Source organism: Equus przewalskii, chromosome 3 (assembly GCF_037783145.1).
Source record: "Equus przewalskii isolate Varuska chromosome 3, EquPr2, whole genome shotgun sequence".
Classification (NCBI taxonomy): domain Eukaryota; kingdom Metazoa; phylum Chordata; class Mammalia; order Perissodactyla; family Equidae; genus Equus; species Equus przewalskii.
Window position 1 is genome coordinate 54,764,868 of NC_091833.1, and position 26,682 is coordinate 54,791,549.

General features: G+C 40.2%; 1 protein-coding gene across 3 annotated transcripts in view; it reads left to right on the forward strand.

The window, feature by feature from the left end:
* RASGEF1B (RasGEF domain family member 1B) overlaps window positions 1–26,682 on the forward strand; it is a 701,851-nt gene that overhangs the window by 168,338 nt on the left and 506,831 nt on the right. Inside the window, exon 5 of one of the 3 annotated variants that reach the window (XM_070614553.1) lies at window positions 17,010–17,098. The exons of the other annotated variants lie outside the window; for them this stretch is intronic. Within the exon in view, the coding sequence (XP_070470654.1) occupies window positions 17,024–17,098 (75 nt within the window). The 5' untranslated portion in view covers window positions 17,010–17,023. The remainder of the gene's footprint in view (window positions 1–17,009; window positions 17,099–26,682) is intronic. 3 annotated transcript variants of the gene reach the window in all.

Genomic DNA, 26,682 nt, shown 5'->3' on the forward strand with positions numbered 1-26,682 from the left:
TTGATGAACACAGTGAGCACATCAGCAAAGAACTGGAAGATATAAAAAAAATTAGAAATGAGGAATAGAATACTGGAAATGAGAAATTCACTAGAGGGACTCAACAGCAGAATAGAGGAAGCAGAAGAACGGATCAGCGAGCTAGATGAAAGACTAGAGGAAATCACCCAAGCAGAACACAAAAGAGAAAAAAGAATTAGACAGAATGAGAACAGTCTAAGGGAACTCTGGGACAATATCAAGCATGCTAACATTTGGATTATAGGTGTCCCAGAAGGAGAAGAGAGAGACAAAGGGGCATAAAATTTATTTGTAGAAATAATAGACGAAAATTTTCCTAACATGAGGAAGGAAACAGACATCCAAGTTCAGGAAGCACAGAGAGCTCCAAACAAGATAAGCCCAAAGAGGCCCACACCAAGACATATTATAATTAAAATGTCCAAAATTAAAAACAAAGAGAGAACCCTAAAAGCAGCAAGAGAAAGGCCACAAGTGACATATAAAGGGAAGCCCATCAGGCTATCAGCAGACTTCTCAGCCAGGACCCTACAGGCAAGAAGAGAATGGCATGACATATTTAAAGTGCTAAAAGGAAAAAACCTACAGCCAAGATTACTCTATCCATCAAGGTTGTCATTCAGAATGGAAGGAGAGATAAAGTGCTTCCCAGACAAGCAAAAATTTAAGGAGTTTATCACCAAGAAACCAGTTCTGCAAGAAATGCTGAAGAGCCTTATTTAAGTGGGAAAACAATGAACACAAATAGAGATAAAAAAAAGTTATCAAAAAAACAAAACAACAACAACAAAAAACCAGGCAATAAAATCACTTGTAAGGTAAAAATATAGTAAAGGCAGCAGATCAACTACCTGTGAAGATAATATGAAGCTTAAAAGACAAATGTGCTAAAATCACCTATTTCAATGATAAGAGGGTAAGGGATAGACACACACTAAACAAGAGACTATATATGATTTGCAAAACATATAATATGGGAGGAGGGGAGTGAAAAAGTAGAGCTTTTAGAAAGAGGTCAAGCTAAAGAGTCTATCAATTCAATCTAGACTGTTACATGCATAGTATATTAAATAGGATCCTCATGGTAATCACAAATCAGGAACCTATAACAAGCAAGAAAAAAAGTAAGACAAAAGAAATCAAACATATTACTAAAGATAGCCATCAAACCACAAGGGAAGAGAGCAAGAGAAAAAGAAAGGAACTGAGAAGAACTACTAAAACACCCAGAAAAAACAAAGTGACAAAATGGCAATAAATACATATTTGTCAATAGCTACTTTAAATGTCAATGGACTAAATGCTCCAATCAAATACCATAGGGTGGCCAACTGGATAAAAAAACAAGACCCATGTATATGCTGCATACAAGAGACACACTTCAGACCTAAAGACACTCACAAACTGAAAGTGAAAGGATGGAAAAAGATATTCCATGCAAATGGCAAAGAAAAGAAATCAGGGGTAGCAATACTTATATCAGACAAAATAGACTTTAAAACAAAAACTGTAACAAGAGACAAAGACGGGCACTACATAATGATAAAGGGAACAATCCAACAAGAAAATATAACACTTGTAAATATCTATGCACCCAATGTAGGAGCACCTAAATATATAAAGCAATTATTAACAGACATAAAAGGAGAAATAGACAGTAACACAATAATAGCAGGGGACTTTAACACTCCACTTACACCAGTGGAGAGATCATCCAAGCAGAATATCAATAAGGAAACACTGGCCTTAAAGGACACATTAGACCAGATGGACTTAGTAGATATATACAGAACATTCCATCCAAAACCCACAGAATACACATTCTTTTCAAGTGCCCATGGAACATTTTCCAGGATTGGTCACATATTAGGCCACAAAACAAGTCTCAATAAATTTAAGAAGCTCAAAATAATACCATGCATCTTTTCTGACCACAAAGATATGAAACTGGAAATCAACTACAGGAAGAAAACAAGAAAAGCCACAAAAATGTGGAGATTAAACAAAATCCTACTGAACAACGATTGGGTCAATGAAGCAATCAAAGAAGAAGTCAAAAAATTCCTGGAGACAAATGAAAATGAAAACATGACATGCCAAAATCTGTGGGATACAGCAAAAGCAGTTCTAAGAGGGAAGTTTATAGCAATTCAGGCCGACCTCAACAAAGAAGAAAAGTCCCAAATAAATAATCTAAAAGTATACATGAAGGTACTGGAAAAAGAACAACAAACAAAGCCCAAAATCAGCAGAAGGAAGGAAATAAAAAAAATCAGAGCAGAAATAAACGAAATAGAGACTAAAAAAAAAAATAGAAAAAAATTAATGAAACCAAGAGCTGGTTCTTTGAAAAGATAAACAAAATTGACCAACCCTTAGATTGACTCACCAAGAAAAACAGAGAGAAGGCTCAAATAAATAAAATCAGAAATGAAAGAGGAGAGATTACAATGGACACCTCAGAAATACAAAAGATAATAAGACTATACTGTGAAAATCTATACCCCAACAAATTGGATAATCTAGCCGAAATGGATAAATTCTTAGAAACATACAACCTTCCAAAACTGGACCAAGAAGAAGTAGAAAATTTGAATAGATCGATCACCAGTAAGGAGATCCAAACAGCAATCAGAAGTCTCCCAAAAAATAAAAGTTCAGGACCAGATACCTTCCCTCATGAATTCTACCAAACATTCAAAGAAGACTTAATACCTATCCTTCTCCAACTCTTCCAAAAAATTGAAGAGGAGGGGAGGCTTCCTAACTCCTTCTATGAAGCCAACATTATCCTGATACCAAAACCAGACAAGGACAACACAAAAAAAGAAAATTACAGGCCAATATCACTGATGAACATTGATGCAAAAATCCTCGACAAAATACTAGCAAATCGAATACAATACATTAAAAAGATCATACATCATGATCAAATGGGTTTCATTCCAGGGATGCAGGGATGGTTCAACATCTGCACATCTATCAATGTGCTATGCCACATTAACAAAATGAAGAATAAAAATCACGTGATCATTTCAATAGATGCAGAGAAAGCATTTGACAAGATACAGCATCCATTTATGATAAAAACTCTAAATAAAATGGGTATAGAAGGAAAATACCTCAAAATAATAAAGGCCATATATGACAAACCCACAGCAAATATCATTCTCAATGGAGAAAAACTGAAAGCTATCCCTCTAAGAACAGGAACCAGACAAGGATGCCCACTGTCACCACTCTGATTTAACATAGTATTGGAAGTCCTAGCCAGAGCAATCAGGCAAGAAAAAGAAATAAAAGGGATCCACATTGGAAAAGAAGAAGTGAAACTGTAACTCTTTGCAGATGACAGGATTTTATATCTAGAAAACCCTAAAGATTCCACTAAAAAACTTTTAGAAACAATAAAGAAATACAGTCAAGTCGCAGGATACAAAATCAACATACAAAAATCGGTTGTGTTTCTATACACTAACAACAAAGTAGCAGAAAGAGAAATTAAGAATACAATCCCATTTACAATTGCAACAAAAAGAATAAAATACCTAGGAATAAACTTAACCAAAGAGGTGAAAGATCTGTACACTGAAAACTATAAAACATTGTTGAAAGAAATCGAAGAAGACACAAAGAAATGGAAAGATATTCTGTGCTCTTGGATTGGAAGAATTAACATCGTTAAAATGTCCATACTTCCTAAATCAATCTGTAGATTCAGCACCATCCCTATGAAAGTTCGAACAACATTTTTCACAGAAATAGAACAAAGAATTCTAAAATTTATATGGAACAACAAAAGACCCCGAATAGCCAAAGGATTCCTGAGAAAAAAGAACAAAGCTGGAGGTATCACACTCCCTGATTTCAAAATATACTACAAAGCCATAGTAACCAAAACAGCATGGTACTGGCACAAAAACAGACATACAGATTAATGGAACAGAATCGAGAGCCCATAAGTAAACCCACACGTTTATGGACAGCTAATATTCAACAAGGGAGCCAAGAGCACATGATGGAGAAGGAGAATCTCTTCAATAAATGGTGTTGGGAAAACTGGACAGCCACATGCAAGAGAATGAAAGTAGACCATTCCCTTACACTATGCACAAAAATCAACTCAAAATGGATTAAGGACATGAATATAAGACCCAAAACCATGAAAATTCTAGAAGAAAACATAGGCAGTATGCTCTTTGACATCAGTCTGAGCAGCATATTTTCAAGTCCCATGTCTGACCAGGCAAGGGAAGCAAAAGAAACAAGGAACAAATGGGACTACATGAAACTAAAAATCTTCTGCACAGCAACGGAAACCATCAACAAAACGAAAAGACAACCTAACAATTGGGAGAAGATATTTGCAAACCATAAATCAGATAAGGGGTTAATATTCAAAATATACAAAGAACTAATACAGCCCATCAACAAAAAAACCAACAATCCAATTAGAAAATGGGCAAAAGATCTGAACAGAGATTTCTCCAAAGAAGATATACGGATGGCCAACAGGCGTATGAAAAGTGCTCAACATCATTAGCTATCAGGGAAATGCAAATCAAAACTAATACAATGAGGTATCACCTCACTCCGGTCAGAATGGCTATAATTAACAAGACAGGAAAGGACAAATGTTGGAGAGGGTGTGGAGAGAAGGGAACCCTTGTTCACTGCTGGTGGGAGTGCAAACTGGTGCAACCACTATGGAAAGCAGTATGGAGTATCCTTAGAAAATTAAGCATAGATCTACCATATGATGCAGCTGTCCCACTTCTGGGTATTTATCCAAAGAACTTGAAAATGCCAAGGCATAAAGATATTTGCATCTCCATGTTCATTGCAGCATTATACACAATAGCCAAGACATGGAAGCAACCTAGGTGCCTATCAAGGGATGAATGGATAAAGAAGATGTGGTATTTATACACGATGAACTACTACTCAGCCATAAGAAATGATGAAATCTGGCCATTTGTGACAACATGGATGGAGCTTGAGGGTATTATGCTGAGTGAAATAAGTCAGAGGGAAAAAGTCAAATTCCATATGATCTCACTCATAAGTAGAAGATAAAAACAATGACAAACAAAAACATAGCATTGGAGATTGGATTGGTGGTTACCATAGGAGAAGGGGGGGAGGGCAAAAGGGGTGATTAGGCTCACCTGTGAGGGGATGGACTATAATTAGTTTTTGGGTGGTGAACATGATGTAATCTACACAGAATACAAAATATATTATGATGTACATCTGAAAATAAATAAATAAAAAAGTTTAAAAAAAAACAACAAAAAAACAAAGGACAGGCACAGATGCCAGGGATCTTGGTGGGCTCAAATACACAGCTCTTGACCCCACCCTGGTGGTGGCAGATGGAAGATGGAACCATATACTATCATTATGGGAAAGCACAAACCCACAACATCAAATAGTATGAAGAAATATATTAATACTACAGACCAGAATGAAAATGACAAGCACCCAGGAATCAATCCAGAAGGCACAGAAATTTATAATCTAAATGACAGAGAATTCAAAACAGCTATCATGAAAAGACTCAACAAGTTACAAGAAAGACAGATAGACCGCTCAATGAAACTAAGAACAAAATTAATGAACAGAAGGAATTCTTCACAAAAGAGATTGAAAGTATAAAGAAAAACCAGTCAGAAATGTTGGAGATGAAAAACACAACGGATGAGATAAAGAAAAATCTGGACTCCCTGAATAACAGAGCTGATATTATGGAGAGCAGAATTAGCAGTCTGGAGGACAGAAATATAGAAATGCTTCAGATGAAGGAGGAGAGAGAATTAAGACTAAAAAGAAATGAAGAAATATGCGACTCACTTAGGAAATGCAATATAATTATCATAGGTATTCCAGAGGGAGAAGAGAGGAAGAATGGAGCAGAAAGCTTGTTCAAAGAAATAATAGCTGAGAACTTCCCAAACTTGGGGAAGGAGCTGGAAATACAAGTAAAAGAAGCTAATAGAACTCCTAATTATATCAATGTAAAAAGACCTTCTTCAAGGCATATAGTAGTAAAACTGGCAAAAGTAAATGACAAAGAAAAAATATTAGGAGCAGCAAGGCAGAAGAAAATAACCTACAAAGGAATCCCTATCAAGCTTTCAGTGGATTTCTCAGCAGAAACCTTATAGGCTAGGAGAGAGTAGTATAATATATTCAAAATTCTGAAAGACAAAAACTTTCAGTCACGAATACTCTATCTAGCAAAAATATCCTTCAGATATCATGGCGAAGTAAAAACTTTCCAAGATGAACAAAAGCAAAGGGAGTTCATCGCCACAAGACCCACCTCCCCGACAAGAAATGCTCAAGAAGGCCCTCATACCTGAAAAAAAAAACAAAGAGAAAGGGTTTACAAAGCCTTATGCAAGGAGATAAATAGGCAGACAAAATCAGAAAATTGCAGCTCTCCATCAGAACAGGTTAGCAAACACTTAATTATATCATTAAAGAAAAAGGGAAGGAAAACATCAAAAATGAATGTAATCTTGTCATTTTAACCACAAACTCACAAAACAAGATGGAATAAGTTGTGACAACAACAACTTAGAAGGGGAAGAGAAAAGGGATGGAATTGGCTTAGGCTAAGGAAGTAAGAGCATATCAGAAAATGGACTATCTCTTCTATGAGATTTTTTTATACAAACCTCATGGTAACCACAAAACAAATAATCGGAACACAGACACAAATGATAAATAAAGAGAAAACCATCATAGAGAACTACCAAATTGAATTGGTAGTCCGAATTAGATGGGATGAGAAACAAGGGAAATACAGAACAACCGTAAAACAAGTGATAAAATGGCAGCATTAAGTCCTCATACATCAATAATCACTCTAAGTGTAAATGGATTGAATTCTCCAATCAAAAGACACAGAGTGGCAGGATGCATTAAAAAACAAGACCCAACAATATGCTGTCTCTAGGAAACACATTTCAGCTCTAAAGACAAACAGAGGCTCAGAATGAAGGGATGGAAGACAATACTCCAAGCTAATGGCAAACAAAAGAAAGCAGGTGTTGCCATACTTATATCAGACAAAGTAGACTTCAAGATAAAACAGGCAATGAGAGACAAAGAGGGGCAGTATATAACAATAAAAGGGACATTCCACCAAGAAAACATAAAACATAAATATATATGCACCCAACACAGGAGCACCGAAGTACATAAAGCAACTATTAACAAACCTAAAAGGAGATATTAACAACAGCATGATAACAGTCGGGGACCTTAACACCCCACTTGATCAATGGATAGATCATCCGGACAGAAAGTCAACAAGGACATAGTGGATTTAAATGAAAGACTAGAACAGATGGACTTAATAGATATATATAGAACACTCCATCCAAAAACGGCTGAATACACATTCTTCTCAAGTGCACGTGGAACATTCTCAAGGGATAGACCATATGTTGGGAAACAAGGCAATCCTCAATAAATTTAAGAAGACTGAAATCATATCAAGCACCTTTCCCAACCATAAGGCTATGAAACTTGAAATCAACTACAAGAAAAAAGATGGAAAAGTGACAAATATGTGGAGACTAAACAAAATGCTACTGAACAACCAGTAGATCACTGAAGATATTAAAGGAGAAGTCAAAAAAATATCTGGAGACAAATGAGAATGAAAATACACCATACCAACTCATATGGGATGCAGCAAAAGTGGTCCTCAGAGGGAAATTCATAGGAATACAGGCCCGCCTTAACGAACAAGAAAAATGTCAAATAAGCAATCTTAAACTACACCTAACAGAATTAGAAAAAGAAGAATAAACAAAGCCCAAAGTCAGCAGAAGGAGGTAAATGATAAAAATTAGAGCAGAAATAAGTGAAATTGAAACCAATAAAACAGTAGAAAGGATCGGTGAAACAAAGAGCTGGTTCTTTGAGAAGATAAACAAAATTGACAAACCCTTAGCCAGACTCACTAAGAAAAATGGAGAAGCCTCAAATAAATAAAATTTGAAATGAAAGAGGAGAAATTATAATGGATACCACAAAGGCACAAAGGATTATAAGAGAATACTATGAAAAACTATATGCCAACAAATTGGACAATCTAGAAGAAATGGATAAATTCTTAGACTCATACAACCTCCCAAAACTGAATCAAGAAGAAATAGAGAATCTGAATAGAGCAATCACAGGTAAAGAGATTGAAACAGTAACCAAAAACCTCTGAAAAAATAAAAGTCCAGGTCCAGATGGCTTCTCTGGAGAATTCTACCAAACATTCAAAGAAGATTTAATACTTATCCTTCTCAAACTATTCCAAAAAGTTGAAGAATACAGAATATTTGCGAACACATTTTACAAGGCCAGCACCACCCTCATCCCCAAGAAAGACAAAGACAACACAAAGAAGGAAAATTACAGGCCAATACTGCTGATGAACATAGATGCAAAAATCTTCAACAAAATGTTGGCACCCAAATACAGCAATACATCAAAAAGATCATACATCATGATCAAATGGGATTTATACCAGGGACACAGGGATGGTTCAACATCTGCAAATCAATCAATGTGATACACCACATCAACAAAATGAGGAATAAAACCACATGATCATCTCAATAGATGCAGAGAAAGCATTTGACAAAATCCAACATTCATTTATGATAAAAACTCTCAATAAAATGCATATAGAAGGAAGTTACCTAAACATAATAAAGGCCATATATGACAAACTCACAGCCAACATCATACTCAACAGGGAAAAACTGAAAGCCATCCCTCTGAGAACAGGAACAAGACAAGGGTGCCCACTCTTGCCACTCTTATTCAACGTAGTGCTGGAGGTTTTTGCCAGAGCAATTAGGCAAGACAAAAAAATAAAAGGAATCCAAATAGGCAGTGAACAAGTGAAACTCTTGCTGTTTGCAGACAGGATTTTATCTATAGAAAACCCTAAAGAATCCATTGGAAGACTATTAGGAATAATCAACAGCTACAGCAAATTTTCAGGGTACAAAATCAACTTACAAAAATCAGTTGCATTTCTATACTCTGATAATGAACTAACAGAAGGAGAAGTCAAGAATATAATCTCATTTACAATCACAACAAAAAGAATACAAAGCTAGGAATAAATTTAACTAAGGAGGTGAAAGACATATATAATGAAAACTACAAGACATTATTGAAAGAAACTGATGATGACATAAAGAAATGGAAAGATATGCCATGCACATGGATTGGAAGAATAAATATAGTTAAAATGTCCATACTACCGAAAGCAATCTACAGAGTCAGTGCAATCCTGATCAGAATCCCATGGCGTTTTTCTTGGAAATAGAGCAAATAAGCCTAAAATTCATATGGGACAACAAAAGATAAAGCAATAGCTAAAGCTATTAATAGATAAACCAAATAGCTAAAGCAATCCTGAGAAAAAAGAACAAACCTGGGGGCATCACAATCCCTGACTTCAAAATGTACTACAAAGCTATAGTAATCAAAGCTATAGTACTGGTACAAAAACAGACACACAGATCAATGGAACAGAATTTAAAGCCCAGAAATAAAACTACACATATACAGACAGCTAATCTTCAACAAAGGAGCTAAGAACATACAATGGAGAAATGAAAGTCTCTTCGATAAATGGTATTGTGAAAACTGGACGGCCACATGCAAAAGAATGGAAGTAGTCTATTATCTTTTGCCATATGCAAAAATTAACTCAAAATGGATCAAAGACTTGAAGGTAAGACCTGAAACCATAAAACTCCTAGAAGAAAATATAGGCAGTACGCTCTTTGACATCAGTTTAGAAGGATCTTTTTGAATACCATATCTACTCAGGCAAGGGAAACAAAATAAAAAATAAAGTGAGACTTCATTAGATTAAAGAGCTTCTGCAGGGCAAAGGAAATCAGGAACAAAATGGAAAGACAACCCACCAACTAGGAGAAAATGTTTGCAAATCATATATCTGACAAGGGCTTAATATCCAAAAAATAGAAAGAGCTCACACAACTCAGCAACAACAACAAAAAAAACAAGCTGAGCAAAAAATGGGCAGAAGATATGAACAGACATTTTTCTAAAGAAGATAGACAGATGGCCAATAGGCATGTGAAAAGATGTTCAACATCACTAATCATCAAGGAAATGCAAATCAGAAGTACAATTAGATATCACCTTATACCAGTTAGAATGCCTATAGTCACCAAGACAAAAAATAAATGTTGGAGAGGATGTGGAGAAAAGGGAACCCTCATACACTGCTGGTGGGAATGCAAACTGGTGCAGCCACTATGGAAAACAGTATGGAAATTTCTCAACAAATTAAAAATAGAAATACCACATGATCCAGCCATCCCACTACTGGGTCTTTATCCAAAAAACTTGAAATCAATAATTTAAAGAGACTTATGCACCCTGTGTTCATTGCAGCATTATTCACAATAGCCAAGATGTGGAAGCAACCCAAGTGCCCATTGACTGATGAGTGGATAAAGAAGATTTGGTATATATGTATAATGGAATACTACTCAGCCATAAAAAAGACAAAATCGTTCTATATGCAACAATATGGATGGACCTTGAGGGTATTATGTTAAGAGAAATAAGCCAGACAGAGAAAGACAAACACTATGATTTCACTCATGTGTGGAAGATTAACACATGGACCAAGAGAACAGTTTAGTGGTTAGCCGAGGAGGAGGAGGAGGATGGGTGGTAGGCATAAGAGGTGAAGGGGCACATTTGTATGGTGACTGACAAATAATAATGAGTGTGGAGCGACGTTTCAGGTTATGAGTTGTGTACGTGGTAAGAGGATGGGCTTTAGAATCTAAGAGCTGGTTTCACTTCCTAACTCTGCCACTGGATAGCTGTATGAACTTTGCCAAATTATTTAACCTCCCTGAGCTTCCTAATCTGTGAAATGTGGAAGACGATTTCTACCTTCAAGTTTGCTTTGAGCAGGTAATGTGCGTAAAACGTTTACCATCGTGCTTGGCACATGTCACTATTAATTGGAACAAGAGAAAGACACCTATGGGTGGAAAAGTCCTCATGTAAGTTAATATCCCTGACTTCCTGTTTTAGGAAAATCAACATTTGTCAAGAATAATTGTCAACTCCGATAGGAAGTTGTGAACTCCTGTAATATAGGAAGTATTACAAAGCCCTATTGGGGTTTAGAATTTGTTAATGACACTGAGTGGCTCTGCACGTGAGGAATGAGTAGTGTTGCCCACACACCAATTAGCTTCACCCCTCATTAGTAATGTGTGCCTGCAGACATTATTTCTTTTGCTCCATCTAATTTCACTCGGACGCCATCCAAGAGAACACTTAAATAAAAACCCAGTTGTCATGTCTTGCTGTTAGCTGAGCAAGTGTAGAGTAAACACCATTAAGGTTAAATGTATTACAGGAACCTCAGTTGAATGAGCGACACGAAGGCCAAGAAATACTCCATCTTAGTGGAGAAATGGCCAATATTGAATGACAAAATGGAAACTTCCAAACTTATATCTGGGTTCAATTACGGACGTTCGGGATTCTTACCTGAGATCACAAGAGGAAAACTGGTTGGTTAGAGTTGTTCCTTCCCTTGGGGCCTGTTTATTACTGGTAATTATTCTCCCTATTCAAAATTACAGTTGAGGGGCCGGCTCCGTGGCCGAGTGGTTAAGTTTGCGTGCTCTGCTGTGGCGGCCCAGGGTTCAGATCCTGGGCGCAGACATGGCACCGCTCATTAGGCCACGATGAGGTGGCGTCCCACATCCCGCAACTAGAAGGACCTGCAACTAAGATATACAGCTGTGTACAGGGGGGGTTTGGGGACATAAAGCAGAAAAAAAAAAGAAAGATTGGCAACAGTTGTTAGCCCAGGTGCCAATCTTTAAAAAAAAAAAATTACAATTGAGCATATTTTATATCCTTTTCTTCCTCTTATTCCTTTTTCATTCTCATCAAGATTTATTTAATGACCACCTATTATGGCCAAAACACTAAACTAAATTTTGAAAGAGCCAAAAGTGTAATAAGAATTGCTGCCCTCCACATCTGCTCAAGCACTTCAGTTACATATGGTGGGACCAGCCACGGTAGAAGGTGGATTTTGATGATGAAGGCCAGATGGGTTTCTATATAAAATATTCTGTGTTCACAGTTTAGTAAAAGTAGAGACTGAGTAGGGACTTTCATTCCCTCCAACTCTACTAGGTGAAAACACTTGATTTATCTTCAATTTTCCCAGATCACAGCTGGTGCTGCTGCCTTGGTCTACCTTTCCTACAGGCAGTAAAATTCCAAGTGTCATCTGGAATTTGAGAGCCACGCTCCATTAACACTAATGAGTGACTTATGGTGAAATCTTTGTGGATCAGGCTGAACATCTCCCTGTAGGTATGAGTTCACATTTCATGTCGGTGGGCATCCCACCAGCCTGCACTAAAATTGCTTGCATCATTTAACCTATAAGGGTGTCCAACAAACCTATGATTTATGGTTTGGAAAGTATTCAGCTCAGTCCAGGCTGTTATTGAAAATTTCCTGGTTTCTAGGTTACAGTTTCACGTTCAGGTCAAATATAATTATAAATTTCCAGGCCTTCATTGTTTCCTGTAGGACTCAGGTCAAGAAACTTTATAGGTGGAATAATATGACTTTAAAATGACTGTCCTAACAATAATGGAATCAGACAAATTTACTTCTGAAAGCTAGAGGTTTAAGTTAAACATCCATGACAATTGAGTCGCCAGACTGTATGTTTTGTCATTGTAATGATTTGAAAAATAACCTTTAGATTCACAGGCATGTGGGTGAGCAATTTAAAATACTTTCATGAAAAACCCAAGAGACCAAAAAAAAATCGTATTTCTATTTCCTACATAACTCTGACTAGTGTTTATATTAATCGTATCTACCTTGATTGCAAATTTAATGTCAGGAAACGTCGAGGTGTGTAATTCAGGGTTAATAAGGAGGTGTTCTTTTGTGATTTAGTCATGAGCCACAGCTTGAGGCCTCACCCTCCCACCACTAATGAGTCCCCTCCAGATTTTCCTCTAAAGCTACAAGATTCTGAACCTTTGAACTGCTCCGGGGAAAGTCTCTGTGCCTGTGTGTTTGTCCTTTTGTTTGGGGAACTGGTCCTCGCCGGTATTTCCTAACAAATCGAGTCCCTGTTGCAGTCTGGCTGTTAGTTTGGGAGCCATTAATAATTGGCAATTTGTAGCTGTCATAATGATGCTGGGGACTTTCCAGATGGATTTTCTCTTTCTCTGGAGAAGGACTAAGACTTATACTTATTCTCTTTGAAGGGATTTTAATCAAGCAGATGTCGCTCATGGCCCTTGACCCACAGTAGGGACAGGACGGGGTTGGCTCATCTCTGGTCTAGGGACAGCCCTATGTCTTGTTTTCCAGAGGACAGGCTCACATGCTTATCTAAGCTTAGGCTTTCTGACAAAGGGACAAGGCCTCAGGCGGGTAGGAGTTGGCTGTATCGGGGTGGAGGTGGTGGACATATTAGGGTGTTGTGAGTGTAAATTTGAAAAGAAATGTTAAAAAGAGAAAGAAATGCCCATTTTAATTTTTCAAATAACTAAACCAGTTGTGAAGGGAACAGAAAGTAAGAAGATGAGAGTTTAATGTTCCCTTTGGTCCTGGTTCTGTACTCCTCGCAGGCGAGGCACTTCACACAAGTTTAAATTAGGAAGAAAATGGTAATTTCTGCTGCTAAGTTTTATAGCAAATAATTTTCTCACCTCCAACTTTGTTCCCCTTCTTGTTCCACCATATCTCCCACCCAACCCTAAGAAAAAGGGGAAAAAATTGGAATTTTCTGTAAAATTTTGTGGTTAGTGTTACTTGAGCAGCATTATGCTTCAGAGGGGAGACAGTGGCAGTTGGAAAATATCTTTCCTGTGGAACTGATGAATGTTCCAACGTGAAGCTTCTTTCTGCCTCACGGTCCTGGTGTTTGGGCTGCCCGTTGACTAAACTCTTGTTTTCAGTGGCTTCGTTGAATCTCTGCTTAAACATGACCTCCTCACATACGTTCCCTGACCTGCTCCATCTGAACTAGATTCTCCCCTCCCTGCCCCGTGATATCCTGAGTCTCCTTACCCTGCTTTCTTCTTCTTAGCCCTCATCACTCCCTGGGTAACTGCTTATTGTCTGCCTCTCCCACCAGAGTAAGCTCCGTGAGAGCAGGGACTGTGTCCTCACTGCCATGCCCTCAGGGTCTAGTACCTGGTAGAGAGTCAAAAAATATTTATTGGAATAAGGTATTCATTTCTCACCTTAGACTCTGCTTGTTGAACCTGAGCCTCCATAAACATCCAGCACTACTGTGCTTATTGCATTATCATAGATGCTACATTCCAAGATGTGCAGTTTTTCACATTTCTGAAATCGGTACATTTAGAAATATACATTTAATGTGGTAGGGGTTACCACTTGTCAGAGCTGCTACTAAATTGATGTACCTCTTACAGTTAAATGTACCTTAGAATCAAGGACATTGTGGCGGACAGAATGGCCCCCCCAAAGATGTCCATGTCCTAATCCCTGAAACCTGTGAATGTGTTACCTTGAATGGCAAGAGGGACTTCGCAGATGTGATTCAGTTAGGGATTTTAAGACAACGAGGTCATCCTGGATCATTCATATTGGCCCAAGGTAATCATAAGGGTCTTTATAAGAGGAAGGCAGGAAGGTCAGAGTCAGAGAAGATTTGCTGACAGAAGCAGAAGCTGGAATAATGCGGGGCTACAAGCCAAGGAATGCAGGCCTCTAGAAGCTGGAAAAGGTCAGGAAATGGATTTTCCCCTGGATCCTCCTGAAGGAACATAGTCCTGCCAACCATTTTAGACTTCTATAAGACTTACAGAACTATAGATAATAAGTTTGTATTGTTTTAAGCACTAAATTTGTGGTGATTTGTTACAACAGCCACAGGAAACTAATACAAACACGCTATTACAGGCAATAACATATATTACATTCTGGAAATTCTTAATGTCCAGTTTCATAATCTTCTTGAGCATTGCTAAGGTATGTCATTGATTCTGTCTTTCTGGTAACAAAATGTCATTGCTATTTCAGGATCTAGACAGGGTATAGTTGTGGAATCTTTTGAAGTCATTTTGCAGATGCTCTCAGTGCCCCTTGACCTATGCCAGAGGTCAGCTGCAGATAGTTCCTATATTAGAGTGACCAGTCATCTCAGTTTGCCCAGGACTTAGGGGGTTCCCAGGATGCAGGACTTTTAGTGCTAAAACCAGGGAATTCCTGGGCAAGCCAGGATGGGTTGTTCATTCCACCCATACATGGGGCATCTACCTGCATATGATGAGGACATTCTCTGGCCATAGGCTCCTCCTCATTTTACGTACATTGATGGAGTTAACACTGCAAAGCATCTCTCAAACAATGCAGGGTGAGAGTTGGTGGATGCGTGCCCAGCTTCCCTGCCTCAATGGCAAAGTTCTGAGGCATGTTTCATGCAATCTCCCAGGGGGTCGCCTCCAGCCTTGAGCCCTAATTGCCCACAGCGCTCAGTAGTGACCCTCTTATTGGCTTGCCTTGCTACCTTGTCTTCAACCTTCACCAAGCTTCCTGCATTACTTCCCAGATAAACATTTTGCACCCAATCCTTGCCTCAGGGTCTGCTTTTGGATGAGCCCAAACTGGGACATCACCCTAGGATCAAGAGTCTTAAGTCCAAAATCCTTCACGTGGCCGCAAACGTCTGGACCCTGTCTTCCCCTCTAGCTTCATCCTTGAAACCCTCTCTCTTGCTCATCAACATCCAGCCACACCAACTGTTATTCAGAATCTGATCTATCCTAAATTCCTTCCTCGCATAGGTCATTTGCACTCGTTTCTCCTGCCTGAATGCTCCTAAGTAGTATTCATCCTTCAGGTCCCCAATCAAATGTCACTTCCACATGAAGGTATCCTTGGCCCTCCAGACTATGCATGTTTTCCCTGACCCTCCTGTGCTTTTCTTCATGGCACTTACTACAAATGAAATGACAATTATTTTATTGGAGGTTGATTTTCTGTTTATGCGTGGGTCTTGCAAAGGATTCAAACACACCAGTATTGTGTGATGTAGGTGTAAGACAAGCGTTATGGGAAAATAACGGGCAGAAGGGTCAGTGTGGTGCACATGTCCCCGACCTCGGGCCAGCTGACTGAGATGCATGCTGGGTGAGGCACAGCTGGAGAAACCGTGGGAAGTGCTCCAAGAGAAGGACCCTGCTGTGTGCTACTTTACATACTTATAGGGGAACTAGGAGGAGACACAGGACATCTAGTCAACACGTGGTTGTGCAAGCTCCGTGGACAGCTAGATGGCCTTATTAGACCAGAGCGTAGCTAGAAGTCTCATCCCAATTTTTCAGTAGAAAGCCCCGTTAAAAAAAGTTCAGTCCACACTTCCAACATATGTATATTTATTTATAAGTTTATACATCTAACACTATCAAGCTAAATGTCAAATAGTAGAGAAGCTGAATTTCTTTTTTGAGATAATCATAAATGAGAATAAAAATAGAATAAACAAAAATAGAAATAAAATTAAAAAAAGAAGTTGTAAAATTTCTTTGCACATCCTAATAGATCATTTTGTGTGTGCCCTGAGGTGCACATACCAGGTGGGGCGATTATTGCTCTAGAGCAGTGCTCTCCCAAGCAGATCCCCTGAGGAGCTGGTTAATTAACATGCAGACCCTGATTCAGTAGGTCTGGATGCGGCCTGGGATTCTGCATTTCTAACCATTGCCCAGGTGGTGCCAATGGTGATGGTTTGTGAAGCACATTTTGAGTAGCCAGGCTCTAAAGCATGTTGCTGTACAAATATTCATAAGCCACTGAGATTTAGATGCTCAGGTCTAACAGACTGATACAGCATCTTCTCTTATTTTGGAATGATTTTCTTCTGTCTCATGCTTTGCTGTTTCCAGGCGGAATCAGTGGAATGTGTGTGACCTTCACCATCTTGTTGAATGATTGCCCATCGGAAAATACAAAAAGTGAAGGACAACTGAGCAAGGTAAAAGTTTGTTGACTCTTCATTTCTCCTGGCCTTTAAAATCTAATTATCTGTTCTTATTCCTCTGATGAGATGGCAAAAACACATTGAACCCCATGAACAGGCTCTGTGCTGGGTGCTTTTCATGTGCCATTTCATTTTATATCTGATTCTAATGGCAGAAACCGGTCTGAATACAAAGAGACTCGCAGTGTGTGCATGTGGGCATGTGTGTTTGTGGATGCATGCATGTGTGTATGTGCGTGCACGTGTGTGTGTGTGAGACAGAGAGAAAGGGAGACTCAGCTTTGTCTCCTGACCTTCTGCCTGACCTGCTGTGCGGGTTGGGACAAACCATTCCAGCTCCCTGTGCTCAGGGATGCGGTGAGGATTTCCCAGTTAGTGACAGAATCGGAGTGATTTGTAGACGTTTGTGTGCTGATTGTCTTGCCCTCTAGGCATGAGCCGTGTTGCATCAGGAGGGCAAGAGGGTTCCAAATAGATTTAATATTCCTTGTATGAGCTTCAACCATCTGCCCGCCAGCTCTCAGTGTGAGCATAATATATGTTTCCAGAATCAAACACAAAGAGCCTGGCTTTTTTTTCTCTTTCTTTTTCCATTTTTCAAAGCCTTTTAGTTTGGATCATTTGTGTTTTTCTTGTATTTTGGGGTAGGTTACTAGGGTCATCCTCTCTACAATTATATTTGCTTTCATTTTGTTTCCTGGTGCCTCTGGCATATTTAAATAAATGGTTTCCCCCTCCTGATCTCCATGTCCCCTGTACAGAACTGCATCCTTGAAATTAATAAATATCCACGAAATCTTGTGATGCACAAGATGGCTGGGATTAAACTGCAGGCATTCCCAATAGGTGCAGATTATACCCTGGACATTGGACAATTCTTCCCTTGCTAAATTTGAACACTGTTTTCCTGAGTGGTGACACTTCAACTTTTTTTCCTCCTTCAAGGGAAATCTTGTGGCTGTTGATGGGCCTGTCCTAGCAGCTAAAGCTCATGGTAGGACTAGAGTTGTTTGGGTGTTGGGTGTCTGACCTAGAAACCTTGTGTCATTTAAGGTAATTAACATATGGGGATCTTAAGCCCTGAAAGAGATGAAAATAAGTTAAGCCAATCAAATGGAGTTCTTATAAAATCTCACTTAAGTTAAAGAAATTTGGCAGATTTGGAAAGCTCTTTGATTTACATGAAAGTTGGGTGGGGATACCATTGATATTCTCCTAGCATTACTCACTAAGCATTAGGAGGGGCAACTAATGGAAAATGAACTTGGAATATTTTCTTGTGCAGGCTTGAGGGCATAGAGGTCAAAATTCTTCAGTTCTGCTCCTTTTTATTTAGTCAGCAAACTTTGTGTTGTTCTGCATTAGACAGTGTATATTTAAGAACTGCTTCTTCTTTCAACTCATTTCAGATCCAGTTCTCCTGACGGGGGAGGCTGAAAGAGCCCCATCCCTTGCTGCTCTTCTAGTCAATGATGAGGGGATGTCAGATTAGGATGTGGGCTCTGGGGGACCACCTGGGTGCCTGGCTAGGCTCCATCTCTTTCTGCCTATGTGACCTTGGGAGCATCATAAACATCTCCATGCTGTTTTCCTCAGTTGTAGAGGAGGGCCTATGACAGTGTTAGCCGAAGGGTATTTGATGAAACAAAGGTATATTTGATGAAACAATCAAATATAATAATGCATAATAATGTATGTAAAGTTCATAGCACAGTGCCTCCCACATAGTACCGTGTTAGCTATTGTTACTGTCATTACTAGAGAAATGAAGGATGGAGAAAAATGGGAGTGTGGATTCCATATCATGACTTGTACTGTTTTGGCTGTGGAAGATGTTGTCTGAAACATACCTCTGCATGTGGAGAATTAAGAGGTCAGGGCTGACAGGGGAAGGACCAAAGAAAATAGAAATAGTGTTTTTAGTAAGAGCTTTGGTTTAAATACGTGGCTGCTAGAACTCACGGAGGTGTGTGGTTGGATGGAAACCATCCCTTCCTTTCAGGCTGATGCACGATTAGCCTTGCCCTCTCCTCCCCCACAACCCCCGCGTGTTTAGATTTGGTCTGACCTTGGGTCCTTTTTGAACTGTATTGGTTGTGAGACTGATAGAGCCTCAGGGGTGGCATTGTCCAGAACTCTAATCTCACCGAGTATCTAGTGCAGAGCAGATCTGGGCCTCTGTAGGTAGTTAGAACTGAACCTGCCTTTAGGGGGAGGGTGTGCTTCTGGCCAGAGCCAAGAGCCTATCCATTCACTTGTCCCAGCTGTCTTTCATGTGGACTTTCATAGACGTAGGCCACACCAATTAAGATGGTGGGCCAGTCAAAGGAGGTGCACAAAGCAATGAAATGCAAACAAAAATGGTATTTGCCTCAAGACCCTTATGAGAGATCTTCTGGATCTTTGGCTTTCGGGCTCCCTGTTTCCCATGGAGGATCCAGGCTGGCTCACATGTTCAGCTCTTTCCTTGCTGCAGCTCTGCTGTTTAGTTCTGGCTGCTCTCTCTGCTCCATTGTTTGTGGCCTCTGTGGCCACCACTGCTCACTGGGTGGTGCCATGATCCTGGCCCTGATGTTCCTTTGCCTGGTGTTAGCTACGATCCTATTTGCTGTTGCCCATTGGTGCACTTGGCCCTAAGGGCTCCATATTGATGCTCCATTTCTTTCCCAAGTGAACTTTGGCTCTCTGCCTTTGAGCCGTGATTCCTAAGGGTATGGTGTAGACTTGATGCCGCCGTGGGTTTTATTCTTGTCATGTGGCATCAGTCCCCTCATTGTCATCATCGGTGTTGACCTAGGCACTACCACCAACACCCTGGCGAATCAGGCCTTTTCCCACCAGCATAATGACTCTTCTATTAAGACCCCAACTGGGGGAGATGTATCTTATTCTCTTAGTCTCTTGTTGCACCTATAATATTGTGACTTTTCTATTTATTGATCCAGTTCCCCAGGCTGCTCCTCTCCTGTGACTCATAATACAAGTTCCCTCCAGGACTGGCTGGAAGATGATTGATATCACATTGAATAACTTAATCCCTAAACAGCCTGTCTTCCTTTTGTGCTGACCATCAGTCAATTATATTGGTCCAACCTTGAATCTTTCCCATCTTACAATGTGTCTCCTTCCCATCCCGGACAGCCAGGGCTGGGAGGGTCTGGTGTATCTCTTTGGTCATCACCTTCAAGATATCCTGCAAAGATTCTTCCAGGGAGCCCCATTATAGCTTTTCAAATAAGTAAATCTTGGCTGCTCACTGTGCCTGGAAATCCCAAATTCCTGCACCAGGGGAATAAGCTTGGCTGTGGGAGTGGCACTTCAAGGACATGATGCTGGACTCTTCTCCCTCCCTCTATAACTCTTTCTCTCTCTCCCTTCTTCCTTCTTCCTTTTGTTTTGCACCTAGCTCATAGAATAGTGCTGTTTTTTCAGGCAAAACCTCAGCCCTGGCATGATTTAGAGGAGATATGGAGTTTCACACAATGGGCGCTGAGGCACTGACTCAATGGAAAGAGTGTGGGCTATCTGGATACTTGGAACCTGGCTCCTGCTCTACCAATATACTAGCTGTGCAAACTTGGGCAAGAACCTTAACCTCTCTGAGCCTCTGATTCTGTAAAGTGGGGTTGCGGGAGGAGGGTAGTGGTAGATTGAACTAAATTCTTAAAAACACTCTCTTTTTTTTTTTTTTGAGGAAGATTAGCCCTGAGCTAACTACTGCCAGTCCTCTTCTTTTTTGCTGAGGAAGCCTGGCCCTGAGCTAACATCGTGCCCATCTTCCTCTATTTTATACGTGGGACACCTACCACAGCATGGTGTGCCAAGCGGCACCATGTCCACACCTGGGATCCGAACTGGCGAACCCCGGGCCGCCGAGATGTGGAACGTGCAAACTTAACCGCTGCGCCACTGGGCCAGCCCCAAAACACTCTCTTTTTGATGGAAATTGGCTTCTAGCAACTAGCGATGGAAAAGGCCTGGTACCTGTATATTAGGCTCTCCTGCAAATCTTCTGGGTAAGGCAGAATGGGAGCCCAGACAGAAGCTACATGCTCGCTTGTTCCAAGAAAGAAGTGAGGGAAATATTGTTTAAATCAATAGCATTACGTGAACACAGAAGATGGAACTATTTTCCCCCAAATTGTTTTGATTGCTGCCAGTTGCTGCTATTTGGTATGAAATCCATTCAGATGGTAAAAAGCCAAAGGAACATACAGTGCATGAAAAGATGTTGTAATTGGCACCATTGTAACTCTATACGGTGTGTGATCTTAGCTGGGAGGAGGGAGGGTTGTCGGATAACTTGTAATCTAATTTTCTTTGTTGTAAAATAGAATGTTACCATTGTATTCCTGTGGAATAATAATTATAACATCTCAGACAAATAGAGAGCCTTTCTCGGGAGGTGCTTAAAGAGCTCAATAGACATTCATTCAGCCTGGTAAACATAGTAAAACCTGGCTTGCTTGCCTTTCTCTCAACTGAAAATTCCTTTTACCCAGCATCTCCCCTCTCTGTCCTACCGGGATAAATGATTTTTATGCTGGTGAACCTGACACCCCGAGAGACACTGAAGTGCCTTCTGAATCATCAAAGAATTATGAAACCTTCAGTAGAGTTTCAGTGTTAATTGCAATTTATGACAGCCTAATTTTTTGAAAAGTGGTAATTCATGTGTTGCAGAGACGATAATTAGTTGGAATAGTTGATTAGTCAGACTGCTCTATTTTCTGACCACATTGAAGTACAGTATTTACAGTACCTGCAACACCGGCTCTCCCAGAGAGCCACGGAGGAGGTGGGGAAGTGAAAGTAGCAGTCTTTATAGCTTGGCAGGAGTAAATTACTACTCATTCTGGGCAAATGATCATTTCCAGAGCTTTATTCTTCAACTTCTACATTAGCTTCTAAACGAAATGAGAAGAGAAAATAAGTGTTTTAAAAATAGATTATATTTGCTTCTTATGACTTGGCCATCCCCAGGGTCATGGCTCTTGTTGATAATGAGACTGTTAGCTCTTACGGTAAACGTGAGTGGCTTTAAAATCAAATTTCGGATGATATTCAGTAGGGCTTCTTCACAAACAGAGATTCCTTAAGGAGAGTATCAGTGCAGTAGATTTGTTTGTGTTAATTGGTCCATTCTAAGTGTTTTATTAAAGGGATAAGATCTTAATTCAGTTAAGATTAACTTGATAACTTTTTTTTTAATGTCCAAGTTCTTAATGATGGGGTCTTAAAAGAAAAAGCATTAGAATCAGTGTTGTGCTCAGGTTCACTGCCAAGAATAGACAGTTCAGTAATACGGAAAGAAGAAAATAAAAATAGTCCATTATTCTATCACTCAGAGGAACTATCATTGCCTTTTAGCATATTTCCTTTACTTTTCTTCCTGTGTATACATGTAAACATATTATAGAGTTATTCCATGCTACATGTACTATGTGCTGTCTCCCATCAACATCACGTAAAGGACATTTTCTAGGTCAATAAATATTTTTTTAAAACATACTTACTGCTGACTCTATTCATGAACCATAATACGTTAAACCAATCTCCTGTTTTTGGACTTTAGATGGTTTACAAAGCTGGGTTTTATAATGATGCAACAAGTGTCTTTGCTCATTTGTTTGTCCCTCCATCCATTTATTCAATCAATTTATCATTGAGTCCTGTGGCCAGACTTGGGGCCAGGAGTTAAGGATATATCATTAATCATAACCCTCCTAATAGTTAACATTTGTTACTTACTATGGACCAGGCACTTTTTTTAGTATTAGCATATTAATTATATGAATATATATTAGTATAATAATCGTAATAAGTTGGTATTAACTAATTAAATTCTTATGAGGTAGGCATTATTATTATCCCTATTTTCCAGATAAGGAAACAGAGGCTTAGAGAATTGAAGTGACTTGCCCAAGATCATCCAGCTGGTGTGTGGCAGGGCCGGGATTCAGTCCCGGGCAGCCTGACTCCAGTCCTGCTCTTTTAACCTCGGCGGTTACTGTGTCGGTAAAAAAGACACTCACTTGCCTCTATGGGCATGAAACAATTTTAAATGTAATAGTCTTTGAGTGATTCTCTGGTTATTTTCTTAGGATAAATTCTAGAAATGGAAATACTGGATCAATGACTATGAACAACCCTCCTAGTGAATAATACTGTGGTCCAGGTCCTAGATGGAGGAGGACCAGAGATGATAAGGTGATTTATTTCTTTTCTTTTATTTATTTATTTTTTTTAAAGATTGGCACCTGAGCTAACAACTGTTGACAATCTTTTAATTAATTAATGTATTTTTCCCCCTGCTTTTTCTCCCCAACCCCCCCCAGTACATAGTTGTACATTTTAGTTGTGGGTTCTTCTAGTTGTGGCATGTGGGATGCCACCTCAACATGGCCTGGTGAGTGGTGCCATGTCCGCGGCCAGATCTGAATCAGCGAAACCCTGGGCTGCTGAAGTGGAGCACGTGAACTTAACCACTTGGCCACAGGGCCGGCCCCAGAAGATTTATTTATTTGTTAGCTTTACTTTCTTATTTTTGGTCCTGAGTCTCTGTCCTTGCTCTACCAGCAAGGTAGACAGCAGGAAATAGGTGTGGTAGTGACTCAGGCCTAGGCAGACCCTGGAGAAGGTCTAGGCAAGCCTCTTGCTGTCAAGGCAGGGTCAGTGGGTGGCTGCCCTTCAGAAAGGTTTATTTCCTCTTGACACTACAAGATGCAAGATGGCAGAGGGGAGGAAGCGTAGAAGAGGAAGAGCTCATCAAAGGAATGAGTCTAGGTCCCACCTGAGTGTATAGCCTCTTAAGACGAATATCATCACAAAAAAATACCTCTGCTCAGAAAAAATCCCCAGGTTCAGTTAAAGACTGACTTATTTCAGTTAGTATTTGGTACGGCCTCCCTTGCACCTAAACCATAAATTACTCTTATGACAAGTGACTATCTGTAAATATTCCTTCTGCTCCTCTTTATTGCCACACTCCTTCTCAAGTCCCACTCCCCCAAATGAACGTTCTCTCTCCTTTGTCCAGCTTTCTGTGATGCAGTATCGTGTAATAGCAAAAGCAGACTTGAGCAGGCTCTCCTAGCTTTCATTCCTGGCTCTGCCACTAACCCACTGTGTGGTGTTGGACAATCTTTTTGGTTCTCAGTTTCTCACCTTTAAAATAACACAGAGTTATAATGACAATCAAATGAGGTGCATGAGCAGAAAAAAATAATAGCTAACCTTTATTGAGATCTTCTAAATATCACAAAATAAAGCACTGTTCTAAACGTGTAAAATGCATGCATTTACTTATTTCTCAAAATAATCACGTGGTAGGCTGGTTTCTAGATAGTTCTCATGGCCTTCACCCCTGGTGTTACTTCTGTGATTATGTTACATTATATGGTGAAAGAGTCTTTGAAGATGTAATTAAGGTGACTAATCAGTTGACCTTAAGATATGAAGATTACCCAGGTGGGTCTAGATATTATAATCATATAATCACATGAGCCCCTTAAAAGCAAAAAATTTTTCTCTGGCTGTTGGCAAACGAGGAAGTCAGATTTGAAACATGAGAAGGACTCAACATGGTTGCTGCCTTGAAGATGGACGGGGTCTCATGAAAAGGAGCACCTCTAGGAGCAGAGGACATGCCCCTTGCTGACAACCAACAAGGACGCAGGGACCTCAGACCTACAGCTGCAAGGAACTGGATTCTGCTGACAACCTGAATGACTTTGCAAGTGGATTCTTCCCAGAGTCTCTGGAGAAGAGGTCAGCTGGCTGGCATCTTGGTTTTAGCCTTGTAAGATCTTAAGCGGAAAACCCAGTGAGCTGGCTCAGACTTCTAACCCACAGAACTGTGAGAGAATAAATGGGTGTTGTTTTAAGATGCTAAGTTGTGACAGCAATAGAAAGTGAATACAAACTGTGTGCAGGAGGTACTTTTATTATCATGCCCATTTTGCAGATGAGGAAACTGAGTCACAGAAAAGTAAAGTCACTTGCCTGAAGTCTCACAGCTATTAAATATCAGAAGTGGGATTTAAATCGAGGTAGTCTGCCCCTAGAGCCCATGTTCGAATCCAGTGACACAGTGCCTGAGACGTTTGTAGGTACTTACTGCATCTTAACTTCCCTTCTCTTTGTAGTGTAGCACAGAGGGCACCTGGCTGCCATATTTCTCGGTTTTGCTGCTGGGGTTTTCTGGTGCTGTGGCAGGGGCTTCTGGAAACCATGGGATCAAGATAGCATATTTGGAGCATTAGTTTTACTCATGAGGGTAGATCTTTTTATATTATAAGAAATCTGAATATGTCATAGACTATAATGTAAAAGATAAAACCAGACATTTCAAAGAAACTTTGTTTTTGATAATCTCTACTGTGAAAAATACTTGACTGAAAAAGTTTGAGAAGCAGCGAGCTGATATATTCAAACTAATCTAGTTTAACACCTTTCCTTCCCATTTTACTCTAAATTCACAGTGACTTTGCTATACCAGCTAGAATTCTGGGATGAGAATCAGGAAATCTGGACCCAGCTATGCACCATCCATCCAACCATCCGTCTTCTGTTGGTCCAAACAAGTACTTACAGAGTGCTCCCCTATGGCTGGAGTGTCTCTAATACAGTGTGACTTGATGAAGTTATATGAACTTTTCTAGTTCTGTTTCCTTGCATATAAAATTAGGTGATTTGACAGAACTTCCTCTAGGGTCTCTGTCTCTTACCAGTCTAACGCTTTTAAAGTTCTCTTAGGTGCTGACTTCTGGATTTGCCGAGGTAGAGCAATGTTTCTTAAGATGTCCAGCCTGGGCACCACCTGCATCAGAATCTCCTGGGGTGCCTAATAAAAAAGTAGTTCCTGAGGTTGCTCCAAACCTATTGAATCAGAAACACTGGGAACTGGGGCCCAAGACTTCTGGTTTTAAATAAGCTCTTCAGGTTATTATTTTGCACACTGAAGTTTGAGATGTGCAGCTATAGGGATGCAAAAATAAATGTATAACATGGGCCGTGTGCCCTAAGTATCTCCCTTATTAAAATACAAGCCTTGCACGTTTGGGAAGAAAAACAGGGTCATGCTATCCGTATCAGTCTCCTGGCCAGGCGCATGCTTGGCCCATCCTGTGGCCCCCTCCCCTAGCCAGAGCCAGGGAGGGAGCTGTGACTGTGCAGCCCATCTGGCTCAGCCCCGGTGCCTACAAAGGCTCCTCTCCCCTTCTGGGGCTTACCTGTGCCTGCCCCATTTAATAAAAGGGGTTTATGTGAGAACAGGAGTGGGAATTCCTCCTCCCAGGCTTTGGCAGCCTTTTCCCTTTCCCAAAGGGAGGGTGGGGCCGGCGCAGGCAGGTGGGGGAGCCCCTCTGGGCAGCTCGCGCCTTGCAGCAGTATCTCACCGGGGTCAGTCGGCGGCCCGAGGCAGCCGCCTTTCCCACTTCCATTCGCGCGGAGAAGAAAACTGGGCGAGTGGGTCACCCTGACTGGTCCCCATAAGCAGACCCTCCCCCGCCTTCGCCTCCCGCTCTCCCGCGGAGCGTCAGGCCACGGCTCCAGCCGAGCGGTGTCGCTGGAGTGGC